The sequence below is a fragment of the Periophthalmus magnuspinnatus genome, chromosome 10, assembly GCF_009829125.3.
Source record: "Periophthalmus magnuspinnatus isolate fPerMag1 chromosome 10, fPerMag1.2.pri, whole genome shotgun sequence".
Taxonomy (NCBI): domain Eukaryota; kingdom Metazoa; phylum Chordata; class Actinopteri; order Gobiiformes; family Gobiidae; genus Periophthalmus; species Periophthalmus magnuspinnatus.
Window position 1 is genome coordinate 240402 of NC_047135.1, and position 23772 is coordinate 264173.

The 23772-nt window shown below is 45.5% G+C and overlaps 2 protein-coding genes and 1 pseudogene across 2 annotated transcripts in view; 2 read left to right on the top strand and 1 right to left on the bottom strand.

Moving 5' to 3' along the window:
• The window catches only part of LOC117377806 (spermatogenesis-associated protein 13-like), a 75221-nt pseudogene extending 72031 nt beyond the window's left edge, over positions 1 to 3190 (top strand).
• ctsa (cathepsin A) overlaps positions 1 to 23772 on the top strand; it is a 133760-nt gene that overhangs the window by 100406 nt on the left and 9582 nt on the right. The window lies entirely within an intron of this gene.
• Positions 11788 to 19024, bottom strand: asb12b (ankyrin repeat and SOCS box-containing 12b). The gene is made up of 5 exons (XM_033974529.2): positions 18873 to 19024; positions 17077 to 17404; positions 15764 to 16292; positions 12905 to 13046; positions 11788 to 12030 (listed from the first exon to the last, which is right to left on the bottom strand). The coding sequence occupies exons 2-5, from the start codon at positions 17335 to 17337 to the stop codon at positions 12009 to 12011; spliced, it is 954 nt and encodes a 317-aa protein (XP_033830420.2). The 5' UTR covers positions 17338 to 17404; positions 18873 to 19024; the 3' UTR covers positions 11788 to 12008.

Here is a 23772-nt window from a genome sequence, read left to right on the forward strand (position 1 = left end):
GTCCAGTCATGTGTCAGGGTCCAGTCATGTGCTAGGGTCCAGTCATGTGCTAGGGTCCAGTCATGTGTCAGGGTCCAGTCATGTGTCAGGGTCCAGTCATGTGTCAGGGTCCGGTCATGTGTCAGGGTCCGGTCATGTGTCAGGGTTCAGTCATGTGTCAGGGTTCAGTCATCTGACAAGGTTCAGTCATGTGTCAGGGTCCAGTCATGTATCTGGGTCATGTGTCAGGGTCATGTTCAGGGTCATGTGTCAGGGTCCAGTCATGTATCTGGGTCGTGTGTCAGGGTCCAGTCATGTGTCAGGGTCATGTGTCAGGGTCATGTGTCAGGGTCATGTGTCAGGGTCCAGTCGTGTGTCAGGGTTCAGTCATGTGTCAGGGTCCAGTCGTGTGTCAGGTTCATGTGTCAGGGTTCAGTCATGTCTCAGGGTTCAGTCATGTCTCAGGGTTCAGTCTTGTGTCAGGGTCATGTGTCAGGGTTATGTGTCAAGGTCCAGTCATGTGTCAGGGTCCAGTCATGTGTCAGGGTTCAGTTATGTGTCAGGGTCCAGTCATGTGTCAGGGTCCAGTCATGTGTCGGGGTCCAGTCATTTGCCAGGGTTCAGTCGTGTCAGGGTTCAGTCATGTGTCAGGGTCCAGTCATGTGTCAGGGTCCAGTCATGTGCTAGGGTCCAGTCATGTGCTAGGGTCCAGTCATGTGTCAGGGTCCAGTCATGTGTCAGGGTCCAGTCATGTGTCAGGGTCCGGTCATGTGTCAGGGTCCGGTCATGTGTCAGGGTTCAGTCATGTGTCAGGGTTCAGTCATCTGACAAGGTTCAGTCATGTGTCAGGGTCCAGTCATGTATCTGGGTCATGTGTCAGGGTCATGTGTCAGGGTCCAGTCATGTATCTGGGTCATGTGTCAGGGTCCAGTCATGTGTCAGGGTCCAGTCATGTGTCAGGGTCATGTGTCTGGGTCCAGTCATGTGTCAGGGTCATGTGTCAGGGTCATGTGTCAGGGTCCAGTCATGTGTCAGGGTCCAGGCATGTGTCAGGGTCCAGTCATGTGTCAGGGTCCAGGCATGTGTCAGGGTCCAGTCATGTGTCAGGGTCCAGGCATGTGTCAGGGTCCAGTCATGTGTCAGGTCATGTGTCAGGGTCATGTGTCAGGGTCCAGTCATGTGTCAGGGTCATGTGTCAGGCTTTTATATTTGTTATAGTTAAACACATAATTTGCCACATTATAATCAATGCACAATAAATTATCTTTAAACCAAAACGAATTTACAGATAAAAAATTGAAACTAGAACAGAACTTATTTAAACAAACATACAGAGTATTATGGAAGTAGTAGTATTAGTAGTATTATATTAGTAGTAGTAGTAGTAGTAGTAAAAGTTACCACAGTGAAAATGAGTTTGTGTATTGTGTAAGTCCAATCTGCACCAGCACTAACCCTCTATAATAAATCTATAATAAATCTATAATAAATCTATAATAAATCTATAATAATCTATAATAAATCTATATAATAAATCTTATCTGCACCACTTCTGCCGCTCTGTTTTATTCTCTATAAATTTGTTTTTCCTCTGAGTTTGATTGAAAAGCGTCTCGTGCCATGGTACAGCTGAACTTCACTCGTTTAATTCAGCCTCATCATTCACCATCGTGTCTCAGGTTAAACATGGACCGTCATGGACATGGACCATGGTGGACCATGGTGGACCATGGTGGACCATGGTGGACCATGGTGGACCATGGTGGACCATGTGGACCATGGACCATGATGGACCATGATGGATCATGGACCATGGTGGACCATGGGACCTGGTGGACCATGGTGGACCATGATGGACCATGATGGACCATGGACCATGATGGACCATGGTGGACCATGATGGACCATGGTGGACCATGGTGGACCATGATGGACCATGGTGGACCATGATGGACCATGGTGGACCATGGACCCTGGTGGACCCTGGTGGACCATGGACCATGGTGCTTGTTTCTCTGGAGCATGCGTGTCGTCGGCCTGTTGCGCAGCACGCTGGACTCTTTAAATGTAAATACGTTTACAGCAGCTCAGTCGTTTGTTTTATAATCAGATTTTGGAGGAAGAAATTTGAAATCAATACTTCCAATTTCGCCTTTGGAAAATGAAATTGAAATGAAGCAGTTAAAGACAAACTATTTATATTATAATTTATGCAAACCATTAACCTTTAACCTCTGACCTCTGAAGCTCTGGGACTGTCCAAATTATAGAGCATTTTAAACCCATGATCTGGTCAGCCATAGTTGGAGCTTCCTCCTGTTCCTCCTCCTCTTCCTCCTCTTCCTCGTGTGGAGGTGAACATTGAGAGCGTTGAAGTTCTAGACAGTTCTCATTTCTTCATGTTCATGTTGAGTCCATCCTGCTCGTCCAAACAGACTCTGTCAATCTGTTTTCAACATTAAACTGACAGTATTTATTCTTCCACTTTTCTGTTTCTGCTTTTTCCTCCACCCTCCCCGTTTTCACCCCCCTGCCCTCCACCCTCACAGTTCCGCTGTGTTTTCGGCTCTTGCCCCTTTGCCCCTCCCTCTTGCAGGTGTAAACCGGTGCACGCCCCCCTCGTACCCGCCCCCCCAGGACCCCCTCAGCGCGGGGCAGTACGACGTTTTACCGGAGGACATGGCACAAGGAGAAGTTTTTGAATTCAGTCAATCCAAAAGAGGCCAGGCTCCGTTCTGGCAGAATTTTAGTAGATTAGCCCCATTTAAGAAATAGACTCTTCTCCTCGAAGGACCAGATATTTTTCTTAGAAGCACCAAACACTGGATCATCTCGTCTCCTCCCGATGAAGAAAACGTCCCCACATTTATGTAAACGGACTCTGAAGATTGAAGCAGCAAAAGGATTTTACCAACGATGGAAACCGTTATAACAAACTCTCGATAGTAACTTTATTTTGTTTGGAATCTGAAGCTGGCGTCCATCTTCTGAATGTCCTCCAGACTGTGGCTCTTTTATTTGGGTTTTATTTTGTCACTGGTGAAGCAGAAACGTTCTGCAGGACTCATGTTCTTGCTACGGGAGGTGAATGTTGTGGAAACGGGGCACATGAAGGACACACAGAACACAACTGTATTTATCTGTACCTTTGTTTTTGTTGTGTTCAGCCCAAAAATATTCACATCTCGGCCAAATTTTTAGTTAAATTATTTTTCCCAAATCATTTTTAAAGTTTTTAATTCAAGGACAAAGCTGTTGTTGTTTATTTGGTCACATTATTTTAAGCTGAAGTGTTGAATGAGAATCTGACCTGAAAATGAGTTGAACGTCTCGTATTTCTTGATTTTTTGGCCAAATATTTGAATACTTTTGGGCGTATCCTGGGCCATTGTCTTAAGTCGTAGTTTTTCTTATGACTCATTTTGTTGAATCGCCGCCTTTGGCCACGATACAAACAGGTCACAGAATCGAAAGTGGAATCGCATCAGTATAATCGTCACATCTGTTCACAAAGCTCTTCTGACAGGGTATTAGCAGCACTTTGTGAGAGGTTCTGTGGTTCAGTCCACACCTCCCTGTAGCTCTGTGCTCGCTCCACATTCTCATTGGCGTCACTTAAATCCTACCTCTACAAATCCCCACGACATGAGACGCTGAAGCGCCGAGGTCTCAGAGCGACGTTTCGCTCTTGTGTTCGGGAGCGGCTCCTCGTTCACTTCATTATTTTTGCTTTGTAGAAGAAAAAAAGGCGCTGACTTCCTCCTCATTAAAGACAAAATGCAAATGTGATTCTCAACAGATTTGGAGCAGATTCTACCTGCAGAGCAGCACGAGGGCGAACGGCGCCGTTACATAAGAACAGAGTGTTTGAGAATAAAAGTGTCTCCAACAGGAAGCACCAGAACATGTGTCTGCAGGCGTTCAGCTTCAGGAGCTTCAGACCCGTGTTTGTCACGAGACGACTCCGTTTCACTGGGTCAGAACCAGAAGAATAAACTGTCACTGGGTTTTTCACTTTAAACAGAACATCACAAACTGGACTGTCGAGTTTCGAGTCTTTTCGAGTCGTTTCGAGTCGTTTCGAGTCGTTTCTTCAGAGGCTCAGATTAAACTCCACAGACTCGGTGGATCTGGGCTTCAGTCGCTTCTTTGATCGTTTATTTTCACGTATTATTCAGCTGTTAAAGACGCACTGTGGAACTTTGTGGAGATAGAACATGTTCCTTCCTGAGCGAGGATCTGCCACCTGCTCGTCTCTATGGAGATATTATGGTTTGTTATGTTATGTTCCATAGTGTGGCATTAATCTCTATCCCTGTGGACGGTGCAGACAGTGCTAACAGTCCAATTTACGGATTAGATCTGTGGAGATGCAAGCCACTCACTGTGGGAATTTATACTTCTGGAAGTTTTATTTTAGCAGTTAACACGCCTGAAAATGAACAAATGCCACACGGTGGAACATTCCAGGCCCAGCAATGACATCTCTATGGAGACAACACAGTGTGCCTTTAACATGAATGAAGTATTTGGCTTTGCTAGCTCGGGGCACTGCACAGTCTGTGTTTAAATCCCTCTCCCTGTCGTCAGTGGTCTCACCCTGGTTTTGTGATTTAGATGAAGCTGCTGTTACATTATAGCTCCCCCTGTAGGAGAAAGAAGACACTGAAGGAACTGCGTTTATGAGCACGTGTTTAACTCTGTGACAGTGTGAGCACACGCGTGTTTAACTCTGACAGTGTGAGCACACGCGTGTTTAACTCTGTGACAGTGTGAGCACACGCGTGTTTTCTGAGTCATGTTTGGACCTCACAGCGTCACTGTAACATCTGTGTTAAAACGGACAACACAGCTTCAGTTCGGTTTATGTTTCAGTGAAAGTTGTCGCTGTGGCCCTTAGACAGTGTCCTCTGCTCATGTGGGCCCCTGTCCTCTGCTCACGTGGGCCCCTGTCCTCTGCTCACGTGGGCCCCTCGTCACATTTGTGGATCTGGTTTAGAAACTTTCTGAACTCAGTTTAACGACAGAAAAATTTAAATTGAAAATTATTTTTAGTCACTGCAAAAGAAGAAGATCTAGACAAAGATTATTATTAAAACTTTAAACTCCAGAGTTTGGCCGGTTCATTTTTACTGACCCACAAACAGATTATGATTCTTTTCTCTAAACGATTCTTTCACTTCAGAACTTCACTTCTTATTTTAAAAAAAAGTGATTTTCCCTTTGACAAACTCACGGTGTTTTCATTTTATCCTAAATCTAAATATTCTACGCCACATAAAGAGTTAAATCAAAAATAAAAGATTATTTCCTGTAACTTTATTTGTCCAGAGAAAAGACAAAGTCCCATGAGCCTCAGTGAACAGAGACGCCCACAGCAGAGTCCACTGGTCCATGTCCCGTACTGTGGCTTTACACTGAACATAACGACAGACCATATTTCTCAGTTTTATTCTGACGCCGCAAAAAGACGTGAATTAACCTCAGGTCACATGATCAACCCCCCCCCCCCCCGTTTCCTCATCTCTACGGCAACGACGAGTCCGAGCACACAGACTACACACGGATATGTACACACGTACTGAACACACACTGAACACTACACACACACACTGAACACACACTGAACACTACACACACACATACTGAACACACACTGAACACTACACACACACACTGAACACTACACACGTACTGAACACACACTGAACACTACACACACACACACTGAACACACACTGAACACTACACACGTACTGAACACACACTGAACACTACACACACACACTGAACACACACTGAACACTACACACACACACTGAACACATACTGAACACTACACACACACACTGAACACACACTGAACACACACTGAACACTACACACGTACTGAACACACACTGAACACTACACACACATACTGAACACTACACATAAATGTACACGTACTGAACACTACACACACATACTGAACACTACACACACACTGAACACTACACACACACACTGAACACATACAGAACACTACACACACATACTGAACACTACACATAAATGTGCACATACTGAACACTACACACACATACTGAACACTACACACACATACTGAACACTACACACACGCATACTGAACACTACACACACATACTGAACAGATACAGAACACTACACACACATACTGAACACTACACATAAATATACACATACTGAACACTACACACATACTGAACACTACACACACATACTGAACACTACACATAAATATACACATACTGAACACTACACACACATACTGAACACTACACATAAATATACACATACTGAACACTACACACACACATACTGAACACTACACACACACTGAACACTACACACACACACTGAACACATACAGAACACTACACACACATACTGAACACTACACATAAATGTGCACATACTGAACACTACACACACATACTGAACACTACACACACATACTGAACACTACACATACGCATACTGAACACCACACACACATACTGAACAGATACAGAACACTACACACACATACTGAACACTACACATAAATATACACATACTGAACACTACACACACATACTGAACACTACACATAAATATACACATACTGAACACTACACACACACATACTGAACACTACACACACATACTGAACACTACACATAAATATACACATACTGAACACTACACACACATACTGAACACTACACACACACATACTGAACACTACACATAAATATACACATACTGAACACTACACACACATACTGAACACTACACACACACATACTGAACACTACACATAAATATGCACATACTGAACACTACACACACATACTGAACACTACACATAAATATACACATACTGAACACTACACACACATACTGAACACTACACACACACATACTGAACACTACACATAAATATACACATACTGAACACTACACACACATACTGAACACTACACATAAATATACACATACTGAACACTACACACACACATACTGAACACTACACACACATACTGAACACTACACATAAATGTACACATACTGAACACATACTGAACACTACCCTGACACACTCTCCCGCGCTCGCCGGCCCCCTCCGCTCGCCGGCCCCCTCCGCTCGCCGGCCCCCTCCGCTCGCCGGCCCCCTCCGCTCGCCGGCCCCCTCTGCTGCTCACAGGACAGATGTGTTGTACAGTGCCTTCCAGTTCCACTAGTGATTATTGAGTTTCACGGCAGATTGAAGTCGTCCTGCGTCTCCCAGTGGGACGTCTCTCGATCTCGGTCACGCTCTCTGAGACCCCTCCTCCCTCGTGTGCGGACGAAACAGATGTAAAAAGGAACAAAAACAACATGGCCTCCTCCAGTAGATACTGTGCTGTTCTCAAACACAAAACACACATCAGTGTTTGTCCCTGTAGTGTCTGACTTAAGACGAAGCGTAGGCCTGCTTTCTGCTGAGAGATTTGACTATGTTTTATTTGATATCGTAGGTCATTAGTTTAGTTAGGTTTCACAAATGATATATGAATTAAAAGAAGAACCATCTATTTTAAGGTTAACTGCTACACACTGTAAATAGTGTAAAAAGAACAGATCATATATTTGGATATTGGTCATTTGGAAGCGAATGTTGTTCCAGTTTAGCCTCAGTGTAAATGCACTGATTTCACACCTCAGTGTTTTCACACTGAGGTGTTTCACACTGAAGTGTTTTACACTGAAGTGTTAAGTTTACACTGAAGTGTTTAGTTTACACTGAGGTGTTTTACACTGAGGTGTTTCACACTGAAGTGTTTCACACTGAGGTGTTTCACACTGAGGTGTTTCACACTGAGGTGTATTTGAGGTGTCTTTACACCCCAGTACCAGGTAAATGCATGCTTGTGGCATCCAATATTTTGCATGAGACTTTAAGACAACTCTTTACAAATGGTTTCATTTTGTCATAAAGGTTTCCTCCTCCCCAGACACTTCACCTTCTGCATACAGCTGCAGTTCTGTGCAAAAGTCAGTCTTATTATTTAAGGTAATTTAAAGTAATACAAACTACACTGTTTTATTTCAACTATGTAATAAAGTAAGAAACCTGAGCGTGGGCCTCTGCCAAGGCACTGGGCCTGAAACATTAAAAATCCAGTGTCCAAACAGTGATTCAGAGTTTGGGGGTAAATGCTCAAATGTAACTAAGTCTTCATTCTTCCAACGAGTTTCTAAAAATTGCTCCAAAAAAAAAAAATCCAGGACACAAACATTTATGAAAATGATATTTCCCCGTAATGATGTTTTTTGTTTTTTCCTCGTTTGCACAGTGCGGCCTGCGTCTGTCTCACATGAGTCACTTATTCAAACTCTTGTAGCTTTATTAATCCACAAAAGGACCAGGATGTGCTGCTGTCTTCAGGTGTATGGGGTTACGTTAGTGTTTCGGTCACATGTTCTGGGTTTATAACATTTCTTCGTGGTCACATCTCACACATCTTAACCGCCAAAGGGCAAAACGGGTATCGTGTTTTATTACTCCCCATAGAAAAACCAAACCGGAGATAATGCAGCGGTCAGCGGGGGGTCGTGTATAGATTAGAAGGAGACGGACGCGTGGGTCGTGCTTCAGTTGTGCAAATAGACACTGAAACACTGAGACACTGAAACATGGACCTGAGGGATGCAGCTCTTTCTCTTTGTATTTATTGAAGTATTAAACATAATGTATGAGCTGAGATTCAAATCTTTAACAGAAAAATCCACCACATTATTGGATTATAATCCCAGTTTCGTTCTTACGCTGTTTGTCTCTTAGATGTTAGGGACCCTCACATTTTCACCACATGTTGAAGTCAGGGTACAACTAAAAGTCTTCACTCTGCCATGTTTAATGGTGTTCAAAGACAAGACGAAGAAGAGGAAGAGGAAGAGGAAGAAGACTGCCACGTTCAAACGCTGCCATTGTAAATTACCATGTATTTTGAGGTTCATGTTTTTATGTTCACATTTTATGCACTCGTTCGTTCTTTGATTTCTTGCGGCCTTTAAGTTTGATATATATTTGTTGTAGAGAAATGGTAAAAACTGACAAAAATATATCCAGAAACTGTGAATGGGAGAGTGGAGACGTGGGCCGTTCAAACGATGGGACGAGACACAATTTCCACAACACGAGATCAGGACCTCGAGATGAGATCAGGACCTCGAGATGAGATCAGGACCTCGAGATGAGATCAGGGCCTCGAGGTCCAGACGAGATTCGGACAGACCTCCTGACATATAAATAGTTTGATTCAGTTTCTAATTTTGGCCTTACAATTTCTGAATGATTTCATATTTTTGTTGCCGTTTCAGTTCTGCTTTTTGGGACTCTAGATCTGTAACGCACCTTTTTTGGTCCAATCCAACTGTAAACACAAAATCTCTTGTGGTTATTTTGTCTCGCGAGATCTTGAGGCGAGACTTTGTCCCATCCCGAGCCGTTAGTGTACATTATATGTTTTGATGTAATATCCGAAGCACTGGGAATATGTTGTACTTGGCTGTAAAAAAGAAAATCCATATCTGATATAGCTGTACTTTTTGTTGAAAATAAAACCTCTACAGAACCACAGCCATTGTCCTCGTCGATGTACTGGGCCATTTCCTCTGCTGTGACATCACTTCCTGTTTGTCAGATTCATTTCCAACAGGATGAGATCATTCCGGAGATGGGAAGTCACCACAGCACTTCAGCAGACAAGGAAAACATTTGGAAGGAGAATAAATCTCACCAAACAAAAGTACACAAAAACAAATACACAAACACACAAATACACAAATACACAAAACAAACACAAACACAAAAACACACTGGTATTAAATGTTATTTGGTTGAAAATCAGGTGAGACTTTAGTTCAGGTCTGAGTGACACTGGGAGGGACTGTTGTCTTCATATGGACGACTCATCGTGTCCACGCCTGAGTGAGACTTTAGTCCACGCTCGTGTCCACGCCTGAGTGAGACTTTAGTCCACGCTCGTGTCCACGCCTGAGTGAGACTTTAGTCCACGCTCGTGTCCAGGCCTGAGTGAGACTTTAGTCCACGCTCGTGTCCACGCCTGAGTGAGACTTTAGTCCACGCTCGTGTCCACGCCTGAGTGAGACTTTAGTCCACGCTCGTGTCCCGTCTGAATGACTCAGTGACTCTGTGAAGTGATGGACGACTCATGATTCTTCATAAACACAAATCAGAAGAACCAGAACTGAAACCTAAACTCACTGTGGTCCTGATGTGATGTTCAAGTTGTTCTAGTTATGACAAAGGTCAAAGGTCATAGGGCATTACAGGGTTTGGGTTTATGGACGGTCAAGTCAATAATAAAGTTGCCTTTGTATATTTGAAATGAAACCTTTAATGTTTGTGGTTTGGGGTCTGTGGGACACCATCAGGAGGAGCAGGGCTGGTCTTGTGACGAGGAGCACAGGGGCCCAAACTGTGCAGTCTGTACTCGTCTTAACCTTTGACCTCAGGGCCCAACATTTTCTGTTAAAAGTGTCTTGGGTTAAGTAATCTCAGATTAGATTGTGCTGCACTCCAGAAGGTTCTGGGCCCTGACCCGGCTCTGTCTGTCCCAGTCTGTCCCTGTCCCAGTCTGTCCCTGTCTGTCCCTGTCTGTCCCAGTCTGTCCATGTCTGTCCCAGTCTGTCCCTGTCCCAGTCTGTCCTTGTCCCAGTCTGTCCCTGTCCCAGTCTGTCCCTGTCCCAGTCTGTCCCTGTCTGTCCCTGTCCCAGTCTGTCCTTGTCCCAGTCTGTCCCTGTCCCTGTCTGTCCCTGTCTGTCCCTGTCCCAGTCTGTCCCTGTCCCTGTCTGTCCCTGTCCCAGTCTGTCCCTGTCCCTGTCTGTCCCTGTCCCAGTCTGTCCCTGTCCCAGTCTGTCCCTGTCCCAGTCTGTCCCTGTCCTTGTTTTAATGATGTTCGGTGCCTTTAACCGGAGGAAAAACGGGAAAACTCCGCAGCGTCCGATGCGCAGCGCACGTCTGCCCTCTGGTGGTGGACTGTGGAAATGCAGCGACTGTAAGAGGATTTAAACAAGCCCCAGTGCATGACGGGCACTTTAAACTGCATTATGGGTCCTTAAAGGAGCATTATTAACTTCATTTAATTTTTTTAATCAAGAAAATCCATTGAGACTAAAATATACATCAAAATGAAGCTGAGGTCCACAGGCTTCAGCTGAAACGGTCTGAAAAGTGTTTACTTTCACTTCAGGGAATCACACAGTTTGAGTTTTTGAGAGTGCTCCATAAATGAGTGCAGATCAGAGGTGAGTGTGTTTATAAAAGACGAGGAGACGCTGGACTGGACTCATGTTTTATATATTTTTATATAAAAAAGGCTTTACTCCTGTAAACAAAACCAACTGAATTTTAACTAAGTCCTGAGGTATTTATAATGAGGGACAATGAGGTCACCGTTTAAAGCACAGAGGGGTCGTAGGAGCTCGTCACGTCAGATCTGGTGAAGTGCATAGTTTTAGTTTTGGACCAGTTTTACATTTATTAGTGACCGTTGAAAAATAACAAATGCATTTTGTGATTTGTGCAGAGCTTCATGTGTCACCTGCATAAACATGAGCAACAGGACAAAGAAGGAGAATAATGTTAATATACAAAGAAAAAGTAATGGGCCCAGGTTTAAACTTTGGGGAACACCCTTTTTATGACGGCCCATGAGCGACGTTTCCATCTGTATGAGGTGAACAAATGTAGAGAAACATGATCAAAACCAAGAGAAGTAAGTTTATTTAGGACAATACTGGAGTCTATGCTATCAAAGACCTTGGAGTCAACAAAGAGCGCCACCCAGTGTTGTTTCTCGCCTAAGGCATGAATGATGTCATGGACCACTGCAGTGACGTGTTTGTGCTGTGGCCTGAACTAAACTAAAAGATGTTATTCATTTAGAGAAAGAGCCACAGACTCAAGAACCTGCAGATCTGGACGATGATCCCAACGGCCACATTTATGTCGAGGGTCAGCCGGTCTCCATGGAAACCCTGAAATGTTCCACAATATGTCATGAAACTCATCTCTTTCTCTGGAGACAAGCAGGTTACACTTCTAGGTCAAGTTACAGGTCAGATCTGTGGAGAGGAGAGCGCCCTCATAGTAAGTTTTTGAATGTCGTTTTTATTTACTTTTTTACCAATGAAAACGGTATTTGAACATAGACCAGACAGATGTGTTTAATGCCATCACGGAACATCGCAGACAAATGTATGTGCAATACTCAAGTCACTGAACCACATGTATGTGCAATACTGGAGTCACTGAACCACATGTATGTGCAATACTCAAGTCACTAAACCACACCCATGTGCAATACTCGAGTCACTTTACAGAGATGTTACATTACAGTGTTTAGTTTATTTTTAAGTCTATTTTTAAATTATTTTAAACTATTTATCTATTATCTTGTTTTATTGCATGTACCATTTTCCTTCTGTTCTTTAACTGTGCGGTGCAATACTGGAATTTCCCCACTGTGGGACTAATAAAGGCAGATCTGATCTTATTATAAACAAAATAAAATCTAAAATAAAAAATAATTTAATAATTAGTTCAGTGGATGAACTGCTGCAGTGTTGAACATGTGGGTCTCACGGTGTACGGTAAATATAGTTTATAATCATTAAACATGTCCATATGTTAATTTTCATTTATAGATTTTATAAATAAATATCAATAGAAAACACCACAGTGAATCACATGGCTCCCACAGTCTACAAAAAAAATAAATAAAACAGCTTGAAGGCACAGAGTGAGAATAAATAAACCTCATGTGTGTATGTATGTATATATATATATATATATATATATATATATATATATATATATATATATATATATGCATGCGAGACCAGACATTACCTGGTCTCGCTGCGGTTGTATTTGAGGTAATTCCTCATTACTAAAGGGATGTCCAGACTGTCTATTACCGCCTCTTTGTCTGTTAAAGGGATGTGTTTTCTGATGGCGAGTCGTGTTTGGGACATCAGCGTCCTGGGACAAACTGCAAACACAAAAACACACAACTTAGCACATTCAAACGGTTCAAGTCACACTTTTATTTTTAAGTAACAGTAGCAGTCGCCCCCAAGATGAGTATTAGAACAAGGCCAGTAACGTCGCCCGGACTGACGTTACCGGGGCCCCACCCTGGAGCCAGGCCTGGGTTTGGTGCTCGTCAGCGAGCGCCTGGTGGCCGGACATTTCCCCACGGGGCTCGGTCGGGCTCAGCCCGAAGGAGCTGGGGCCGTCATCACGTGGACTCACCACCTGCGGGAGGATCCATAAGGGGCCGGTGCAGAGGAGTCTGGGCAGCAGGCAAAGGCGGGGGCCTCAACGACCGTATCTCTGGACATGGAGACCGGCTCTGGAGACATGGAATGTCACCTCTCTGGGGGAAGGAGCCTGAGGTTGAGCTTGTGCTGGAGGTTGAGCATTACCGGCTACACCTCCACACACAGCTTGAGCTCTGGAACCAACTCCTCTTCTGGACTCTGTATTTCTCTGGAGTTGCCTGCAGGGAGCGGCGGCGAGCTAGTGTGAGCTCATCGCCCCACAGCTCAGCCGCCATGTGTTGGGGTTGACCCCGGTGAATGAGAGAGTCACATTCCTGCACCTTCGGGTCGGGGACAGGTCTCTCACTGTTGTGTCGGCCTACGGGCCAAACCACAGTGCAGAGTACACGGCCTTCTGGGAGTCCCTGGGAGGGGTACTAGACAGTGCACCGACCGGGGACTCTGTTGTTGTCCTGGGGGACTTTAATGTCCATGTGGGTAACGACAGTGACACCTGGAGGGGCGTAATCAGGAAGAACGGCCTCCCTGATCTGAACCCGAGTGGTGTTTTGTTATTGTTCTTCTGAGCTGGTCACAGTTTGTCCATAACAAACACCATGTTCGAGCACAAGGTCCATCAGTGCACGTTGCACCAGGATACCCTAGGTCGGAGGTCAATGATCAACCTTGTTATCGTGTCATCTGACCTCTGGCCACGTGTCTTGGACACTCCGGTGAAGAAAGGGGTAGAGCTGTAGAGCACCACCTGGTGGTGAGTTAAATCCACTGGAAGGGGAGGAGGAAGCTGAACAAACCTGGCAGGCCCTAGAGGACTGTGAGAGTCTGTTGGGAACACCTTGCACAGCCCTATGTGAGTGGGGTCTTCAACTCGCACCTCCGGGAAAGCTTCTCCCTGATCGCGGACGAGGCTGGGGACATGGATTCCGACTGGGCCATGTTCTCGGCGCGGCCGCTCATAGCTGTAGTCCTAAGGTCTGCGGTACTTGTCGCGGTGGCAACCCCCGAACTCACTGGTGGACTCCGGAAGTAAGGGATGCCGTCAGGCTGAGGCAGCTGAGGAGTACCAGTGGGCCAAACGTGCTGCAGCTCGTGCACTCGGCGAGGCAAAAACTCAGGGTTGGGAGGAGTTTGGTCAGGCCATGGAGGAGGACTATCGGACGGCCTCAAAAAAATTCTGGCAAACCGTCTGACACGCCACAGGAGGGGGAAGCAGTGCTTCACCAACACTGTTTAAAGTGCAAGCTCCTCGGTGGCAAGGCTCCGGGGGTGGACGAGATCTGTCCTGAGTACCGCAAGTCTCTGGATGTTGTGGGGCTGTCTTGGCTGACACGTCTCTGCAACATCGCGTGGCGGTCGGGGACAGTACCTGTGGAATGGCAGACCAGGGTGGTGGGCACTCTGTTTAAAAAGGGGGACCGGATGGTGTGTTCCAACCACAGGGGAATCACACTCCTCAGCCTTCCTGGTAAGGTCTACTCCAGGGACTGGAGAGTAGAAGCGGACTGATAGTCGAACCTCAAATTCAGGAGGAGCAGTGTGGTTTTCGTCCCGTTCATGAAACACTGGACCAACTCTATACTCTCCATCGGGTCCTCGAGGGCTCATGGGAGTTTGCCCAACCCCCCTTTGGGGGGCGCTCTGGGAGTATGGGGTCCGGGGCCCTTTGCTAAAGGCTGTCCGGTCCCTGTATGACCGGAGCAGGAGCTGTGTTCTCTGCAGTGAGTCAGACCTGTTCCCGGTGCATGTTGGAGTCCACCAGGGCTGCCCTTTGTCACCAGTTCTATTCATTATATTTATGGACACAATTTCTAGGTGCAGCCAGGGGCCGGAGGGGGTACGGTTCAGGGGCCAGAGGGGGTCTGAACATCTCTGCTGTTTGCAGATGATGTTGTCCTGATGCTTCATCGAGTCAGGACCTGCAGCACTGGGGCGGTTTGCTGCCGAGTGTGAAGCGGCTGGGATGAGAATCAGCTCCTCCAAATCCGAGGCCATGGTTCTCGACCAAAAAAAGCCGCTGCTCCTCCATGTGGAGAGGAGCAGCTGAAGTGGCTCGAACATCTGCTCAAGATGCCTCCTGAACCACCTCCCTAGGGAAGTCTTCCAGCCATGTCCCACCGGGAGGAGGCCCCGGGGAAGACTCAGGACACGCTGGAGGGACTATGTCTCTGGGTCTGGGAACGCCTTGGGGTCCCACCAGAGGAGCTGGAGGAGGTGTCTGGGATGAGGGAAGTTTGGGAGCCTCTGTTTAGACTGCTGCCCCCGCGACCCGGCCCCGGATAAGAGGAAAAACATGGATGAATGGATAATAGTAGCAGTAGTGGCAGCAGTAACAGTAGAAGTAGTAGTGGTAGTAGTAACAGTACTAGTAGCAGTACTAGTAACAGTAGTAGCAGTAGCAGTAGTAGCAGTCGTACTTTAGCCTCACCTCTCTGTTGAAGCAGAATGCCTAGCGCTTCGTTCTGATTGGTCAGCTTGTCCACACTGGGCGTGGGCAGATACACGTTGGCGCCGCAGTCTATGAGCAGTTGGATGTACTCGGCGCCGCAGCCGTAGCGCAGACACACGTCCAGCACCGTCTGCGGCTGCTTGACCCGGGCCAGCATCTTCTGATCGGTGCAGTTAAAGTCCGGGTTCGCCCCCTGGAGCAGCAGCAGTTTAAAACAGTCCAGATGCCCGTACACGGCGGACATATACAGCGGGCCCCTGCACGCCGTGGCGTTGGCGGCCCACTCCGGGACTTTGGGTTTGACGTCTACCTCGGCGCCGTAGCGCAGGAGCTCGCGGAGGACCTCGACGTCGCCCTCTCTGGCCGCGGTCAGTACCGGAGAGCAGTTGTTGTACTGGCTGCCGTTGGGGTCGGCTCCGGACTTGAGCAGCGCCGTCACGCAGTCCAGATGTTTCCCGCTGACGGCGGTGAAGAGCGGCGTCTGCGCCTTCACGTCCAGGCTGTCAATCTGCAACAGAACCGATGGTTAAAGGAGCACTGCGGAACTTCTTTCTTAAGTGACCAATGATAAGCCTCACAATGAGTGCACTAATGCTAATGCTAATGCTAATGCAGTAGTAGTAGTATGATACTAATGTTGATGCTAATGCTAATGTTGATGCTAATGCTAATGCTGATACTAATGTTGATGCTAATGTTGATGCTAATGCTAATGCTGATACTAATGTTGATACTAATGTTGATGCTAATGCTAATGCAGATGCTAATGTTGATGCTAATGTGTGTTTGACAAGAAAACAACAGTTTATTATTATTATTTATTTAGGGTTTTCCAACTTTACACACACACACATACACACACACCCCCGCACACACCCACACACACACACTGGGGATGAGCCCCCCCCCTTAAGTGTCTTGCCCAAGGACACAATGACAGTATTCATCTGTGGGAGCTGAACCTGTGGGTCAGTGGATCGAATGATGATGTTTACATGATTCAAACCACCAGTGGACACATGGACAGTGTCATGGTCATAGTAGTATTAGTTGGTGGTAGTAGTAGTAGTAGTAGTAGTAGTAGTAGTAGTAGTAGTAGTAGTAGTAGTAGTAGTAGTAGTATATTATTGAGTAGCCCTTTAATTGAGGCTTGAGACAAATATAAACAGAGGAAGGGCATCTGGTTTAAAGTGGATTATAACCTGGTGTGACTTTGGTCAAACCTTGAGACCCTCATGACTCTCACAAACATCTAAAGTCTCCAGTTGAACTCGTGGTAAAGTTCCTCTCACCTCGGCGCCGTGCTCCAGCAGCAGCTCCAGGCAGCGGAGATGTCCCAGTGCAGCTGCCGTACGCAGAGGGGTGACGGGGACGCCCCACCCGCTCCGAGCGTTGATGCATTTTCTGTAGGAGTCCTGGGACAGAAGCTGGGCCAGTAACGCCACGTCGTCACGGCTCACGGCGTTGTTCAGCGTCTGGCCCTGCTCGCTCTCCTCGTCTTCATCTTTGGGCTGAAGCAGCGAGAAGATCTTAGAGATGTCCATCAAACTCATGTCGACAGTTTGGCTCCGAATCAGAAAAGAGTTTGAGACGTCCAGAGACCGGTCAGATCTGCTCCATCTGAAACCGAACATGGGGTCAAACGCCGCGTGAGGTCGAAGTACTGTATTCAGTTACTTAAGTAAAAGTACAAATACTGGAGCAAAACAAAACTCAAGTAAAAGTATCACATGAAAAAAACTGACTTCAGTAAAAGTATTAAAGTACATGTTTAAAATGTACTTAAAAAGTCAAAGTATTTCTACCAGATTTTGAGTCTAATGAAGTTTCAAATGTGCTTATTTTGATCATGTTTGGAGCTGAATTTTGTTCAAAAGAAACAACTGAATCGATCATTTTTTTCTGTTTTTATTTGTATATTTTTGTTTTTGTCTGAACGTGTTAAAAATAGAGACAGATTTTCCAATTTCAACAAAGTTCTCCCTGTTTTCTAAATAGGACTTGAACCAGTTTAGTGCAGTACCACAGATGCCCTCCCAGTCCTCTAGTCTCTGTAAGAGGATCCCATGATCCACAGAGTCAAACACTCAGATCTAACAGGATCAACACTGAGACTGTGCATCAGTGTCAGGAGGACGTCTTTTGTCCTTGATCAGAGCATCTCAGTCTGTGGGTCTAAAACCTGAAAACACCAAAGGAGTTGTTCATTTGGAGAAAGTTAATAAACTGCTGGTAAACTACTTTTTCAAGGACTTTGCCTAAAAACGTCAGATTTGAGATCGGTCTGTGATTGTTCAGTATCGTCGCATTGAAGCTGCTCTTCTTTAGGAGACGCTTGATAAAAGCTCTGGGGAATGTTCCAGATTAAAGTGACATGTTCACTGTGTGAGGGGTGTCCCCCATAGACCTGATAAACAGGGCGTCAGACTGGGGGGGTAAAGGGCACTGTTTACCCAGGGCCCAGAGCAGGAAGGGGCCCCTCAATACGTCTGTAATGTGTATTTTTTATTAGACAACACACAGTGTGGGCCCCCATCATGATTTGTGCCCAGGGCCCAGAATTAGGTGCTACACCCCTGTGGATAAAGGAGAGTACAGGAGAAAAAAAGTCCAAACGAGTTCAAACCATAGAGACAAACACGGCCTATTTATTTATATTTATATTTATATTTTAGACGTGCATTTAAACACAGGTTTGTGGCACAGGTTCATTATCCAGTCACAGTTTTGTTTATGTTGTTTGAGGCTCAGCAGATTCAACTTTAAACCCACTGTGTATTTTTAGATGGAGCCTAAAGATAGTTTGCAGTTTTAAAATAGTAAAATGTCACTTTTAAATCTGTTTTAATCTTTTATTAAAGTGTTTAAACTTCATAGTGGGTTGAGCAGATCTCGTGTGTTTAGTTATGCTGCAAATACGGACCATTTAAACCAGTGAAATGTGGGTCATACCTGCAGAAATGTGGCCCGTTGGGTTCGGCCCGTGTGTGGAGCCAAACCCAGACTGGGCCTGAGGATTAGACCTGTGTCCATCTGCAGAAGTTTCCATTGAGCTGGTGACATGCAGCGTTAGTAGCACGTCTCTTACCTCCTTGGCCCGTCCTAACACAAACGCATTCTCCAAAGATTCAACTTCAAACTCTGAAGCCTCTTGGATAAAATGTCCCAGTGGAGCCTCAGGGGACGACGGTGCGATGTCTCCAGAGCGTGGAAAGTGCCACTGTCTGCGGTTGGTGAGCGCTGTTGATCCTGGGGGGGGTTTGGACGGGTGTGTGACATGAGCCTGAGGGGCTGGTGCTGGGGGGCTGGTGCTGGGGGGGGGCTGCAGGGGTCTGAGGGGGTGGGGTGGGGCTAATTTTAGGCTCACAGATGGGCCTGTTCAACTTCCATTCTTGGAGAGGCTCAGGTTTAAAATTAGCAAAAGTGTCAGAGACACAGAGACGGTCAGCTGTGCAGAGTCACAGAGAACAAGAACATTCAGTGTGTGAAAGAACCAGGACCAGGACCAGGACCAGGACCAGGACCAGGACCAAGACCAAGACCAGCATCAGGACCAGCATCAGGACCAGCATCAGGACCAGGATCAGGACCAGGACCAGGACCAGGACCAGGACCAAGACCAAGACCAAGACCAAGACCAAGACCAAGACCAAGACCAAGACCAAGACCAAGACCAAGACCAAGACCAAGACCAAGACCAAGACCAAGACCAGGACCAGGACCAGGACCAAGACCAAGACCAAGACCAGGACCAGGACCAGGACCAGGACCAGGACCAGGACCAGGACCAGCATCAGGATCAGGATCAGGATCAGGATCAGGATCAGGATCAGGACCAGGACCAGGACCAGGACCAGGACCAGGACCAAGACCAGCATCAGGACCAGGACCAGGACCAGGATCAGGACCAGGACCAGGACCAAGACCAGGACCAAGACCAGGACCAGGACCAGGACCAGGACCAAGACCAAGACCAAGACCAGGACCAAGACCAAGACCAAGACCAAGACCAAGACCAAGACCAAGACCAAGACCAAGACCAGGACCAGGACCAAGACCAAGACCAAGACCAGGACCAGGACCAGGACCAGGACCAGGACCAGGACCAGCATCAGGATCAGGATCAGGATCAGGATCAGGATCAGGACCAGGACCAGGACCAGGACCAGGACCAGGACCAAGACCAGCATCAGGACCAGGACCAGGACCAGGATCAGGACCAGGACCAAGACCAGGACCAAGACCAGGACCAGGACCAGGACCAAGACCAAGACCAAGACCAGGACCAGCATCAGGACCAGGACCAAGACCAGGACCAAGACCAGGACCAGGACCAGGATCAGGATCAGGATCAGGATCAGGATCAGGATCAGGACCAAGACCAGGACCAGGACCAGGACCAGGACCAGGACCAGGACCAGGATCAGGACCAGGACCAGGACCAGGACCAGCATCAGGATCAGGATCAGGATCAGGATCAGGACCAGGACCAGGACCAGGACCAGGACCAAGACCAGCATCAGGACCAGGACCAGGACCAGGATCAGGACCAGGACCAAGACCAGGACCAGGACCAGGACCAGGGAAATAAAGAGGAAAATACTCTGCAGAGAAGAATACTTTAAAAATGCATTTAGTTACAGAATACTGCAGTGAAATGTACGTACTCTGAATACCACCAAATGAAAGAGTAACTAACAGATTACAGTTACTCTGAGTATTCAGAGTACATGTACTCAGGCCCCTCCCAACACAAACACCACCACTAAAAGGGAAAAATGCAATAAAAACATGTTTATATCACAAAACTGACTATATTTTATGAGCCCTACTTCTCCTACATCACCTTCATGAGCCCTACATCACCTTTATGAGCCCTACATCACCTTTATGAGGCCTACATCGTCTTCATGAGCCCTACATCACCTTTATGAGGCCTACATCACCTTCATGAGCCCTACATCACCTTCATGAGCCCTACATCACCTTTATGAGGCCTACATCACCTTTATGAGTCCTACATCTCCTACATCACCTTCATGAGCCCTACATCACCTTTATGAGTCCTACATCTCCTACATCACCTTCATGAGCCCTACATCACCTTTATGAGGCCTACATCGTCTTTATGAGCCCTACATCACCTTTATGAGGCCTACATCGTCTTTATGAGGCCTACATCGTCTTTATGAGGCCTACTGCAGGCCTGAAATGTTCCACAGTGTCTTTAAACGTATCTATCCTGCAGTTGTTCAACGGCTTCTGGGTTTAGTTTAGTTAAACATGTATTCTGACTGTGAGGGTCACCTCTCCACAGATCTGACTCAGTGTTTGTCCAGGGACTGAAAACACAGAACAAAACAAACACACAGGTTTATTTAAAACATTAAAAACTGGAGCAGGTCGATTCTAAACTTTTATCTCCACATTTTTAAAGTGGCTTCAGTTTTTCACGTCCTTGTTTTCCATTTTTGTGAAGTAAAATCACAAAAGTCTTTTCTCCTTTTCAGTTTTTAGACGGAGACAATGACCGTCTTATTTTTAAAGTTTAACAAACGAGAGATTTTGAGTCAGTCGTCCTAGAAATACATTTTATAAACATATTTAATAAATACTTAGATATACACAAATCTCCACGTTCTCTCATTGTTCTGTCCATGTTCTCATTGTTCTGTCCATGTTCTGTGCATGTTCTCTCATTGTTCTGTCCCTGTTCTCTCATTGTTCTGTCCATGTTCTGTGCATGTTCTCTCATTGTTCTGTCCATGTTCTGTGCATGTTCTCTCAATGTTCTGTGCATGTTCTCTCATTGTTCTGTCCCTGTTCTCTCATTGTTCTGTCCATGTTCTGTCATTGTTCTGTCCATGTTCTCTCATTGTTCTGTCCCTGTTCTCTCATTGTTCTGTCCATGTTCTGTGCATGTTCTCTCATTGTTCTTTCCATGTTCTCTCATTGTTCTTTCCATGTTCTCTCATTGTTCTGTCCACATTCTCTCATTGTTCTGTCCCTGTTCTCTCATTGTTCTGTCCATGTTCTGTGCATGTTCTCTCATTGTTCTTTCCATGTTCTCTCATTGTTCTTTCCATGTTCTCTCATTGTTCTGTCCATGTTCTCTCATCGTTCTTTCCATGTTCTCTCATTGTTCTGTCCATGTTCTGTGCATGTTCTCTAATTGTTCTTTCCATGTTCTCTCATTGTTCTTTCCATGTTCTCTCATTGTTCTGTCCATGTTCTCTCATCGTTCTTTCCATGTTCTCTCATTGTTCTGTCCATGTTCTGTGCATGTTCTCTAATTGTTCTTTCCATGTTCTCTCATTGTTCTTTCCATGTTCTCTCATTGTTCTGTTCACGTTCTGTCCATGTTCTCTCATTGTTCTGTCCATGTTCTCTCATTGTTCTGTCCATGTTCTCTCATTGTTCTGTCCATGTTCTGCTCTCAAAGTTAAATCTCTGGTGTGTTCTGTGTTTCAGCTGTTCTTCTGTGGGTCACTGGAGCAGGTTCCATGTGCTCAGCTGTTCTCTGTTAAAACCCACTGAGTCTTTACAGCGGAACAGCCACAGCCTCACGACACATTTTTAAACCAGATGCCCAAACGCGACTGGACACCTTTTCTTCCTTCTATTGATAGTCTGCGAATAGAAGCTGGGCAGGTTCACTGGGGTTTAGTCCGGGTTTAGTCCGGGTTTAGTCCGGGTTTAGTCCGGGTTTAGTCCGGGTTTAGTCCGGGTTTAGTCCGGGTTTAGTCCGGGTTTAGTCCGGGTTTAGTCCGGGTTTAGTCCGGGTTTAGTCCGGGTTTAGTCCGGGTTTAGTCCGGGTTTAGTCCGGGTCCTATGACTTCAAAAAAAAAAAATCTGACACATTGAGAAAAATGAGCTGAAGTTCAAAGAGAAGCGGAGCTTTGAAAACACTTTTACATGTAACTGTGTCAGTTTCAGCTTCAGTGACAGAAGCAGCAGCTCTTTGGTGTGACTTTCATTTTTATTGTGATGTGAAATTACAAAATAAGTGAAATGAGTGCAGTGTTACTGTTATTATTATTATTATTATTATTATTATTATTATTATTATTATTATTAGACATGGTGACAGTAAAAATCATCCTGTCACTCGTTCTCTTTAGAGGAACAATGATTTTTTTATGGCACAAATCTAAACCTGTTTTTAGTTAAAGAAGAAAACATGAAGTAAACTCAGAGCAGAAATGTGTTAAATAATAATAAATTTAACACAAGACAAAAGACAGAGTTTATATGAAAAAGTCTAAAGATGATTCAAACTTTCAATGTTTTTATAATTTATACATTTTTATAATTTGAGTGATTATAAAAGTCTGTAATCATGAAACAGACATAATATTTAAATATGATATAAACAGAGTCTAACATTTGGCTCCTGGTTTATGAACTTTCACAGAAGCTGCACTGCCCTTTCTGTCCAGCAGAGGGCGCTGGCGCATCAGCTGTGAGTCTGTTAAACTTTAACAACAAAATCAAAACTTTATAACATTGTAATAAACATGTATGTACTGTAACATACTGCGGAATAAACGTGAAACACAAGGTAAAACTCAGAATTAAAACAGATTAAGAAATAAAAGTAAAAAAACAAACTGAATTTAAACAGGATTTAAGGGAAAAATCATGAAAATAAACAAGGAAAAAAACAAGCAAGTTACAACATGGACCACAGGCTGAGAGGAGGAGAGGAGGAGGAGAAGCAGAGAAGAGGAGCAGAGGAGGAAAGGAGGAGCAGAAAGAGTGCATGGCGTGTGGAGGCGTGTCCTGTGCCAGAGGAGCCTGAGCTGAAACACGTCACTGACCTTGACATATTTTATCAGAGGAAAGACACAACCCCAGCAACAAGAGTCAGACTAAACAAGAGTCATACAGTCACTCGAGTCCCATTAGTCCTACAGGGCCCTACACGGAGCAGGTCAGCACAAGTTATTCAGTTCAAGTGGAGCAAAAAAGTATCGATTCAGCCCCAA

Bases quoted from the DNA above. Each gene is read 5' to 3' on its own strand.
- asb12b (XM_033974529.2), bottom strand. From the start codon at position 17,337: ATGAGTTTGATGGACATCTCTAAGATCTTCTCGCTGCTTCAGCCCAAA. The intron at 16,293-17,076 runs GTGAGAGGAACT...GTTCTGTTGCAG, and splicing joins TGCTGGAGCACGGCGCCGAG to ATTGACAGCCTGGACGTGAA. The intron at 12,031-12,904 runs GTAATGTCTGGT...GGAACATTTCAG, and splicing joins TACAACCGCAGCGAGACCAG to GGTTTCCATGGAGACCGGCT.